This window comes from Chrysemys picta, chromosome 1 (genome assembly GCF_011386835.1).
Source record: "Chrysemys picta bellii isolate R12L10 chromosome 1, ASM1138683v2, whole genome shotgun sequence".
Taxonomy (NCBI): Eukaryota; Metazoa; Chordata; order Testudines; family Emydidae; genus Chrysemys; species Chrysemys picta.
In genome coordinates, this window is record NC_088791.1 from 239,330,295 (window position 1) to 239,342,302 (window position 12,008).

The 12,008-nt window shown below is 41.4% G+C and overlaps 1 protein-coding gene across 6 annotated transcripts in view; it reads left to right on the forward strand.

Moving 5' to 3' along the window:
* The window catches only part of IL18R1 (interleukin 18 receptor 1), a 35,021-nt gene extending 26,236 nt beyond the window's left edge, over positions 1-8,785 (forward strand). For all 6 annotated transcript variants that reach the window (XM_008166958.3, XM_065580908.1, XM_042854628.2 and 3 more), the window contains exons 9-11: positions 1,604-1,765; positions 4,342-4,500; positions 6,507-8,785. In XM_008166958.3, coding sequence (XP_008165180.1) covers positions 1,604-1,765; positions 4,342-4,500; positions 6,507-6,895 — 710 coding nt within the window. In that variant the 3' untranslated portion in view covers positions 6,896-8,785. The remainder of the gene's footprint in view (positions 1-1,603; positions 1,766-4,341; positions 4,501-6,506) is intronic.
* The last annotated feature ends 3,223 nt before the right edge of the window (positions 8,786-12,008 follow it).

Sequence of the window (12,008 nt, forward strand, 5' to 3'; positions counted from 1 at the left end):
CTTCTGTTGGTGAGAGAGACGAGATTTCGAGCTTATACAGAGTTCTTCTTCAAGCTTGTCTCTTTCACCAGCAGAAGCTGGTCCAATAAAAGATGTTACTACCTCACCCACGTAGTCTCTCTAATATCCTGGGACTGATACGACTACAACAACACTGCATAAAGATATCTCAGTCAGACTGTCAGCCTTTTCACTGACATATCCTGGCTACCAAAAGACCTGGCCTGGATAGAGCTAACTAGGTCAATTCTTCCACCAACTGATGGGCCAGCCATTGTTCTCTTCTAACTCCTTTGAATCTGTGTATGTGAGGCTCACTTATCTCTGTCATCGTCTTACCTTTCCTCCTACGTTCTGTAATAACCCCTTTACAGCCTCCAGTGGTTTAGCTCTAGTCAGTCAAGCAGCATTACAAAGCTGAATGGGGAAACTGAGTCACACACAATATTCTAGATTGGAATATCTGCTATGATGAAAAATAGAAAGTGAGACATTTTGGGGTTCTCCCAGAGCAGCTAGGGGTTCTGTCACTGTCTTCCTTGCATCTGTGGGGGCCTTTGTGCTGTGTAGCAAGGATTCAATGTCCTGACATCAGTAGCCTGCCCACAAGCATAAGGACTCACTCTAGCTCTTACCAGCCTAGTTTCTCTCTGCAGGGTGACACCAACAACCCTTCCAGTCCTGGGTGTCCCCATATACATCCTCCCTGCATTCTTAATTAGCAGACACTTGGACCGTTCCCCTCTGGTTTGTCACTCATAAAGATGTGAAACAGCCTCCCAGTTATCAGGTCACTTTGGCATATACATTCCACGTAGTTTGTACAACAGAGACCTGCTTAGGATAAAAATGCAAAGTTTATTTCATAGAAAAACAACAGATTCAAAGTTGAAATCAGAAGGGAAAGCAAACATAAAACGTCACACAGAAAATAAACATAAAGAAAAAACAAACAAAGCTGCAACCTCAGGCTTCACATTTTCATATTAGGTAAGATCCCCTTTCTAATAAGAGTTACCTATTGCCTTAAAACAGCTCCACAGTCTACCCCGCTGGGGATCCAATGTTCATGAACAGCCTCCCGCCTCCAGACTGTCCTTCCAGTTCTGGATGCTCTTCAGTTCAAACCCTTTCCATTTTAAAGGATTTTCAGTTTTTTTCCTTCAGTCACTATAGATATTCAAAGTGGGGAAAACTCCCTCCTTTCTTAGGCTACGTCTACACAGTTTACACTGTGCACATCCGCGCCGTTGTAAGGCACACAGTGTAGCTGCTCTTTGTCGGCAGGAGAGAGCTCCCAACCAGGGGCGGTAGCTTTCTCAGTGGGAGAGCATCTCCTGCTGACAAAGCGCTGTCCACACTGGCGCTTTTTGTTGGTAACGCTTTTGTGTAGACATAACCCCCATCTTCAGAAATGAAGGCTTTCCTTTCAGTTTCAAGCTGTTCCCATTTGCTCTGATGATTCCTCAATGTTTTTTCCTGAGCTGGACAATAGTAGAGTTTTCTAGTTCTAGCTGTCAGATGATAATGACTTTTACTAAGAAAAATCATGTCATGAGCCACTTGTCACAAAGTTGTAATTTTTTGGGCTTTTGTTTTACAGGGAACCCTCCAGATCTCCACCCACATGTATTTACTACTGGAATAATCATGGCTGTATTCTTTACACTTGTTCCTGTGCTCCTGGTGGTTCTCTCTGTGATATTCAGAGTTGACTTAGTTTTATTTTACAGGGACATCACTGGAAAAGATGACACAATAGGAGGTAGGATTTGGCAAATGCTGCCATTGAAACAAGTTCATTTAGTGATATAGAACTATTAATAAAATAGTGTATTCTGGCTTCAGGTAGGTCCTATAAAATAATGAAATGGAAACAAAAGACAATCCAGGAGAGGAGGATAAGGCGTAGGAACAGGTGGAGAGGGCTAAACAAGGCAAGATTTGGCTCGGAGAGAAGTGTCTGGGATTGGGAGAAAATAGTAAAGGTGACAGATAGCATTACATGCTGTTAGCATGCATCATCCTATAATGTGTCCTGATTTTTTCATTCTGAAAGTCAGGGGTTGGTTGGTGGAGGAGAGAAAGAAGAGGCGATTGAGAAGACGAGTGCCCCGGAGCTGTAAAATTCCTTCTGTGCTCACCTGACTTGTGCTCTAGATTCATGTGCTTTCTGGAGATCACTGGAGAGATGCTGGTCCAGTGTTAATGAGGGTTGTCAATGTCAACCTTAAGGAGAGCAGGCTGTCACAAAGAAGACATCACTTGATGTTGACAATTGGCCAACTTGTTTTGGGTCTGATCTTCCCTTTGTGGTTTAGTTTCTGAGAAGGTTTTGGTGAGACAACCCTCATAGTATCTAGATGCCTCAGATTTCCTTAACCCTTGTCAGTCTGTATATACAGTACCTAGACTGCACTAGTTGCATAGGTTGGTAATCTCTTAATAATGCATGAAGATACATTGTATGTGCCAATATTTTTTTTTCCTAATTCTATTATTGATCACAAGGCATTATTGACTCACTTGAGGACCTCCGAGTGCATGGTTGGGGCTACACTTGAGTGACCTCATTCCCATCTCTTGAAGAGATCCCAGAGATCCCTTAGGGCCTCTCTCATGTGGAGTTTTACACAGGTTTTCACTTTATGTTACCTCTTGTTAAACATGTATAGGAGGACATTAGGAGAGTTAGTACAAAACTTGGGTTGTGGTGTTGACATCCAGTTTTGTGTTAATGTGTCTTTTGACTCAGATGGCACAGTGGGAAGCTTTTCCCAGTGTCTGGTAGAGATCAGAACATGGTAGAGAGTGAGGTGACTGACCTTTAATCCAGATAAAGCAAAATTGATGTTAGTAGGTTGTGGAGAAACAGTGGAGGCTAGGAAGAAGATTATGTCCATTCCTGTGATTGCAGATGTGTGTCCTTGACTTGTTTCTTGTCTCCACAACTTGGGAGTCTGGTTAGATTCCCACTTTTCCCTGGATGACCAGATTTCATCAGGACTAGGACAGTCTTTTTCTTTTACCTCTGGATAGGAGGTTGAAGCTTTTACTCTTGGATACAGACCACACTAGTGTGATTTCATGCTTGTGTTACCTAACTGGTAGATTACTGCAGTGTGCTTTAATTGAGTCTTGATCTTAAAGCCTGCTTGTTAAGGTGGAGAATCTCACCAAAAACATGTTACACTGGTGCTTCATAACCGATAAAGGTGGATTATTGGTTTCTGCATGTACCATAAAGTTTTTGTCCTATAAAGTCCTAAATAGCCTAGGACCTGCCTACTTGAGAGAGCCCTTCTTTCCCCATATCATAGTACCACAGCTGAGATCAGTTAGAAGTGTTCAAGATGGAATTATCTCAGTAGAAATGAGGTGGCCCACTTTTTTGTGAGCGCCCCTGAACTTTGGGACTTGCTTCATGGCCGTTGGTCTAAGGTAGCGTCAATTTGTTGAGCTATCCTTTGTTAAGCTATCCTTTTTACAGTGGATTTTGGGAGGTGCTGCTTGAGGAAACTATATTTGAAGAGGACAGGGTGCTATTTTTCATTGTTCAGTTATAAGGTTTAATTAGTTGCTATATATGGTAGCAGTTGCTGCTGAATTTGTCTTTATGTTTTGGGGTATGTGTGTGTGTGTGTGTGTGTGTGTGTGTGTGTGTGTGTGTGTGTGTGTGTGTGTGTGTGTGACTTACTGCCAACACCACTTATGGCCTGAGAAGGTGCCTTTTTTTGTTATGCTATTATAAATCTAAATACATAAAATAAAATATATCCTGATTTTTTTTTTTCCTTTTGACAATCTCCACACTGCAACACTACCCAATAGTGGAATAATAATAATACCTAGCTCTTTTTCATCAGCAAATAATATAGTGCTTTTTCATCAGCAAATCTCAAAGTGGTTCACAGTCTTTATGTAGGAGAAGAACTGAAAGAAACCTGGAATCCCACAATGCTGTTTTTACAGACTCACTTTTCAGGGTAAAACCACATTTTAATGATGCAAGTTTCTATCAATAAGTTCAGTTTAACTAGGTATGATTAGTGCTGGTCAAGAAATTTCATATTTCAATAATTTTCAACAAAAAGGGGATACAGTTTTTGCAACCTTTTGGGAAAACAAAGTGGGTAGATCTATTTGTGTCAGATTGAAATTGATCCTGGGTATTTTGTGTGAAAGGTGACTGGACGGATGGATAAGAGAAATCTCTTATCTCAAAATGGTTGCCAGTGGTGCAGTATTATAAGGGTCAGGGTGAAGGGTCAGCTATCATGTGTGTAATGAGTCAGATCTGTTCAGTCACCAACAGGACAAAAATTGGTCATTTTTTTCCAGATGGAAAAGAATATGATGCTTTTGTGTCTTATCTGAAAGACTCCATATCTACCAACGTAGAAGAAAGAAAATTTGCTCTGGAGATATTGCCCAGGACATTAGAAGACCATTTTGGTTACAAATTGTGTATATTTGAGCGGGATGTGTCTCCTGGAGGAGGTAAGCAAATGGAATGTCCTTGGTATTAAACTGGTACAAAATTCTCACAAAGATGCCAGGATCTGTAATTAGAAAGATCTCTGTAAATGTGGCATTTTTGCTTAAGTGTCACATTTTCAAAGGGGATTCTCTTTTGAGATACAAATGACAGAAATACACATCAAATGACATGCATACAAAATCAGAGGCTGTTTAGAAAGTTTAGACTTATTCTGTCCTTCATTTCAGTGTGTGGAGGTAACCAAAAGAAGAGTTTGATCCAAAGGCTATTGAAATTAATGGAAAGATTACTATTGACTTGAATGGTCTTTGGATCATCGACTAGGTGCATAGAGGAGGATGGGGGAGTACTAGCGCTATGACATGCTCTTTCCCTTCCTGCAAGATTGGGCATCCATAGCTTTCAGAGACAAGAATGAGAGAGGGTGCAGCATGATAGCAGCAACTCTCTGTGCCATGTTCTTTTCTGCTCTTAGGAATACAAACTGTGACTTAATGCTTCTTCAGGCATCATTAGCACCCATAAACTCCCTACCTTGGCTACTACAGTGCAGCTTGGGGGCAGGTCAACCATTGACAAGACCGTCATCAGATTTCCCAGGATTTGTACAGATTTTATAAGACCCACTAGCTTTAGAAGGTCAACACCTTTTCTCTTTCCAGCAATGTATGGAACTGGAGCAGATTTTGAGCCCTGATGGAACAAAGACCATGAAATTCTATCAGCTAAAATATATCACTCTTCCCCCCTCAAACAAGAATAATCTGTGCAGGGTAGAACATTGCCCTTTATCTAGTTAAATTCTGAGATTAATTCAGAGGAGAAAAACAATTTAGCTCTGGTGTTACCACAGAATGAGTGTGAGAGTTCTGCTTTTGGCTTTCTTCCTTTTCAGAAACCTTTCTGCTTACAGCTTCTCAGAAACCTGAGAGATCTTAATGATTGTAAAGCCAAGCTTCATTAAGCTTGGCTTTACAATACAATTGCTTTTGCTGTATCTGTGCTATGAAACACACATTTTCCCCATGGCACACTATATTAACTATTTCTGTAATCTTTAAAATGTAGACGATGAAGCAGCTTTTATTAAAACTGACTCAGAGTTATAGTTGACACCTATGTGATGGGTGCTGCAGAAATATTTAAAATAGATGCGAAAACGTGGAATTTTGAATATACAAAGTCTATAAATAGATGACCCTTTTACAAAGGCTGCAATTCTCAGACAGTACAGTGGGATTCCATGTAGTTCTGAGGTCTATAGGGGAAAAAATCTTTAGATAAAGCTATGGCCTGCATGAGCATATTGTTACATATTGCTTGCAGGATATAGGGCTTCTCCATTGAATTTCATTCACTGTTTTTAATAACAAAATTGTTCTGCAATCCCTGTTTTAAGAAAGCACTGTTTTTGAAAACCTGTGAAATAATGGTTTGCTAAATGTCATTCTATAGTAATCTATACTGTTACGTGTGGCAGAGGGTGCAAGTATTACACAGACTTGGTTATCTGTGGTACTGATATTACTGAATAAGAAGGTAAGAAGGTATCTGGTGGTACAAAAGGTAGTAAAGTGAGGGTTACAAATTTAGTGAATGTTACAGGAAGTGGTTAGCTGTGCCTGGCTGATGACTTAATTTGGAGGTACTCTTATGCTCAGGATGGACCTTTATGGATGACCTTTTCTGTTAAATAAGGAATAGCCAGAGCTGATATGTTGGTTTGTAATTGCTTTCCAACATGAAAGAAATGTATGCTGACTACAGGCAAATTAGGATTCCATTGCTGTTTTGCATAAATTGATCAGAATTAAACATCTGAGATTATTTGTTTTTCTTTTTTTCACATTATTTAGTAGTATGATAGATTAGGAAGGAACAAAACATACAGTAATTTAGTCACTTTGAAATATATACAATATTATTACTACTGCTAAAAGATGTCTTGAGTGAATGCCTGTACTTTCAAATGATTTTAATAGTGACTGTATCTTTCAATTTACAGCTGTTGTTGATGATGTCCAGTCATTTATTGACAAAAGCAGAAGATTAATCATTATACTGAGCCGGAACTACATTTCTGACAGAGCCATGTATGAACTTGAGACTGGACTGCATAAGGCACTGGTTGAAAGGAAGATTAAAATAATATTAATTGAATACATGCTTATCAGTGATTATAATGTCCTGCCAAAATCACTGGAGCTTCTACCATCCAGGAGAGTTGTGAAGTGGAAAGAGGATAAGTCTCTTCCCTCGAATTCCAGATTTTGGAAGAACCTTCGGTACCTGATGCCAGTGAAAGCTTCCAAGTCAAACATCAGAAGTCACAATAATTCTGAGTCCTATCTCAGAAGAAGGAACTCAAGCGACAACTGTGTGTTGGGAGTCTAAAACATTCTTAGAACCAAAAATTGGAAAAGAAACATGCTGCCGAAATGAGCACATGATGTTACTTACATAGAAGATATTAAGTGCACATGTTTTAGGGAGGCAACATGGTCCAGTGAATAGAGCACCGGCTGGGACTTGAGAGATGAGACAAATCCTCAGCTTGTATAAATTGTCATAGCTCAGAGGGCTAGGTTAATCCTGCCCCTCATCCTTGAGGCTCTGACAGTTTACACAAACTGAGGAACTGTCCCAAGGAATCTAACCTGACTCTGCCTTGGATTCATTGTGTGACATGGGGGCAGATCAAAACCTTTCTATGTCACAGTTTCTTCATTTCTCATAGAAAAACATTAATTCTGCTTGCACACTTTTGTAAAGCAATTTGAGCCCTGTGAATAGTCTATATTTTCAAAGTATTATTATTTAGAAATGTGATTACTATTGTTATTTATGATTTCTTTTGTGATAGCATGTAAGGACTCCAGTCAGGATCAGAGCCACATTGTACTAAGCACTATACAAACATATAACACAAAGACAGTTTCTGCCCTAGGAAGCTCAACATCTAGGATTTAGACAATATAACACAAGTAAATAAAGTGACAAATGGGAGGAGGGGAGTGATGGGTTGGAAGAAGGGGATGGGGAGGACACGGTAATAGTAGAAATATGGTGTATTTGTATATATCAATCCTAATAGTAGTCTCAGTAGTTATAGGTGGTTACTGCCACGACCAATGCCAGATTGTGTTTTTTTAGGCATCATGGCAAAGCAATATTTTAGTCCCTGGATTAGTGTTATTCAGCTCAGAGTACTCTAAATAACTGTTTAGGTGAGGGGAGTGGGAAACAATGCTTTCTCCAGAGAGGCCAGTAGGTACGACTTGTATCTGAGCTGCTTCCAGGCGAGGGGCTTGAGGTGATAGAGGTTGGTACTTTGATAAACAGAGGGAAAAATAATTGCCAAAATCTAAGATACCAGCCTTGGTTCGCCAGTGCCTTGGCATTGTGAGTAGTTATTTACACCAGGTCAAACTGGTAGCATTTTATACAGATTTTCACAGATATAAATGGTGACATAAGTGTGATGTTGCACCCCATAGTGCTTTATAGAAATATACTTATGAGTGTAAATATGACATAACTGGAATATGTTTTATGCTAGATATGCCATGTACCATATCCTTGCAAAGGTTATGATCTACTGAATATATTCATCCTATTTGTAGGCATGTATCATTTTTATATCTGAAGTTATGAGCGTTGGCTCTATGCTTGTATTTAAAGTGTTTGCTGTAGGAAGCACATAAGGCAGATTTGGTCAACATAGTGTGAAGGGGTTATTCAAGTAATTGGGAGTATTTAACTAACAATGGACTTTGGGAGACCCCAATCCACATCTGAGCTTTCCTGAGAACGTTCAAACTAACATGTAAACAATGGCATCTGCCTGCAAAAAGCAGAATCATTCATAGACATGTGACTTGCCCAGGCAGCTAGAGACTCCATCTTGTGGCTGTGATGTTGCACAAGAGAGAGAATATAAAAGGCCCTGGAAACCCCTCCATTTTGTCTTCAGAGGGCTCAAAAGATACCCTCTCCACCCCAAAGAGATGCCTGAAAGAAACTGGAACAAAGGACAGTAACTACTGTGATGTGAGTGATTCCTGGACCCAGACTAGGAAGGAGTCTAGTCTGCGAAAGAAGCTTATTGGAACATCTCTGAGGGTGAAAATTACTTGCATTTAGTTCCCTACTGTATTAGGATTAGACTTGCATGTTATTGTTTTATTTTGCTTGGTAATTTACTTTGTTCTGCCTGTTATTACTTGGAACCACTTAAATCCTATTTTTTATATTTAATAAAATCACTTTTTGCTTATTAATTAACCCAGAGCAAGTATTAATACCTGGTGGAGCAAACAACTGTGCATCTCTCTCTCTCTCTCTCTCTCTCTCTCTCTCTCTGTGTTATAGAGGGTGAACCATTTATGAGTTTACCCTGTATAAGCTTTATACAGAGTAAAACGGATTTATTTGGTGTTTCGATCCCATTGGGAACTGGGTATTTGGGTGCTAGAAACAGGAGCACTTTCTAAGCTGTTTTCAGTTAAATCTGCAGCTTTTGGGGGATGTGGTTTAGACCTGGGTCTGTGTTTGTAGCAGGCTAGTGTGTCTGGCTCAACAAGGCAGGGTACTGAAATCCCAAGCTCCCAGGGAAAATGGGCTCAGAGATGGGCTCAGCACATCAGGTGGCAGTCCCAAGTTGGTCTCTGTGACCCAACCCGTCACAATAAGGTGCCAGCCAGTGGTGAATCTAGGCCTCTATTTTGGGTTCTAGAGTAGCAGATCTTCCAAGCTTATTCAGTATTTACAAGATCCAAAGTACAAAGTTGTGTAGTTGCACTTGGTCAGGGTTTCTAAGATTGTGTTTTTGAACATGGCTTTCAGATATGCACACGATTATTTCTTCTTTAAGCACATGAGGACTTTTAGGTAAGTCTTTAAACTGATGCTGAACATTATGAAGAGCCCGAATCAAGTGCATAGTTGATAGTAACTCGCAATAGCTGGTTTCATGGCATAGGGTGAATTTCCTTGACTTTGTTCAACCTGATGTTCCTAAATCCTGCTGCTACTAGAATGTTTTTGCCCAGCCTTAGGTCAAATGTGGAACTGGTTGGGAATTTTCAGTCAGTGTGATTTGTTTCATGGCTACAGAGGAACGTGCAGGGAGAAAACAAAATTGGCAAGAGGCTTCTAGGCAGGTAGCTGGCGAGACAAAAAAATCTCTTTTGGTCCTCTCATTTTTTGACATTTTGTCCCAAATTGGGGTGAAAATGTTTTCAAAAACATTTTCATAGGAAGGGATTTCCATTTTTCAGCCAGCTCTAGTCAGATATCCCACTCGATCTCCAGAGACTAAGCTGAGGAAAAATAAATATGCCCTAAGAAATCCATGCTGGTGCTATGATTCAAGATTACATCTCTGGTATGGGCACCTAAAAAGGGGGGTCATATTTTTTAAAAAGCCCCCCAAAAACAAACGGTACAAAATTCATTCCATCTGTAGCTATATTGACTCCATGGAATTACAAAAGGGTTAATTTAGCCCTTGGAATGCAATCTTGTACACCAGGGAACAAAGGGGGGAAAAATCAAACAAAAGTGAAGGGTTGAATTCTCAACTGTACTTCCATTACGAATACTGCAGAAGTCCAATATAAAATAGTAAGTAAGAGAGGCCTCACTGATGATGAAATAAACCTTACTTATGCCCAAAGCGTGGGAGAAATTGTTCAAGAGTAATTCATTATAGGAAGTGTGTTATCTCATTAATGCCCATTGCTGTTAATGAGACTCTGGATTGTTGGCTGCATGCAGCACTGTATAGAGAGTCTAAGAGCATATAGCCACAGCACTGTTTAAGGGATGATACATAGTTTCCTCATCCCAGCAGGAATTCCAGGAATTATTTTTTCTGTTTGTAAAATTCTTCCCGGGGCACAAAGGGAGCACAGTCATTGCATTACCTTCGGAGAAATTGCTCCATCTGCTTTTCTCTCTACCCAGCTATCTCTACTGGCCTCATCATCTCCCCATTCATTGACCACTCCCTTTGTGGAAGCCAGTGTCAGGAACAACCATAACCCAATGGAATCCTTGTATTCTCTGGAAGGTGTGGGGGATTGCTAATACCTCTTCTGTCCCCTATCTTTGGGTATGTCTACACTATGGGATTACTCCGAATTTACAGAATTTGATTTTTGGCAACCGATTGTATAAAGTCGAGTGCATGCGGCCACACTAAGCACATTAATTCGGCGGTGTGCGTCCATGTACCGAGGCTAGCATTGACTTCTGGAGCATTGCACTGTGGATAGCTATCCCATAGTTTCCACAGTCTCCCCCGCCCATTGGAATTCTAGGTTGAGATCCCAATGCCTGATGGGGCAAAAAACATTGTCGCTAGTGGTTCTGGGTACAGCCTCACTCCACCCTCCATGAAAGCAATGGCAGACAACCGTTTCGCGCCTTTTTTCCTGGGTGAACACTGCAGACACCATACCACAGCAAGCATGGAGCCCGCTCAGCTCAAGACAGCAGTCATGAACATTGTAAACACCTCACGCATTATCGTGCAGTTTATGCTGAACCAGGACCTGAAAAACCAGGCGAGAAGGAGGTGGCCACGGCAGCGTGGCCACAAGAGTGATGAGGACATGGACATAGACACAGAATTCTCTCAAACCACGGGCCCTGGTGCTTTGGAGATCATGCTGTTAATGGGGCAGGTTATAGCTGTGGAATGCCGATTCTGGGCCCGGGAAACAAGCACAGACTGGTGGGACCGCATAGTGGTGCAGGTCTGGGATGATTCCCAGTGGCTGCAAAACTTTCGCATGCGTAAGGGCACTTTCATGGAACTTTGTGACTTGCTTTCCCCTGCCCTGAAGCACCAGAATAACAAGATGAGAGCAGCCCTCACAGTTGAGAAGCGAGTGGCGATAGCCCTCTGGAAGCTTGCAATGCCAGATAGCTACCAGTCAGTCGGGAATCAATTTGGAGTGGGCAAATCTAGTGTGGGGGCTGCTGTGATGCAAGTAGCCAAAGCAATCACTGAGCTGCTGCTACCAAAGGTAGTGACTCTGGGAAATGTGCTGGTCATAGTGGATGGCTTTGCTGCAATGGGATTCTCTAACTCTGGTGGGATGATAGATAGAACCCATACCCCTATCTTGGCACCGGAGCACCAGGGCAGCCAGTACATAAACCGCAAGGGGTACTTTTCAATGGTGCTGCAAGCACTGGTGGATCACAAGGGACATTTCACCAACATCAACGTGGGATGGCCGGGAAGGGTTCATGACGCTCGCGTCTTCAGGAACACTAATCTGTTTAAACGGCTGCACCAAGGGATTTACTTCCCAGACCAGAAAATAACCATTGGGGATGTTGAAATGCCTATGGTTATCCTTGGGGACCCAGCCTACCCCTTAATGCCATGGCTCATGAAGCCATACACAGGCAGCCTGGACAGTAGTCAGGAGCTGTTCAACTACAGGCTGAGCACGTGCAGAATGGTGGTAGAATGTGCATTTGGACGTTTAAA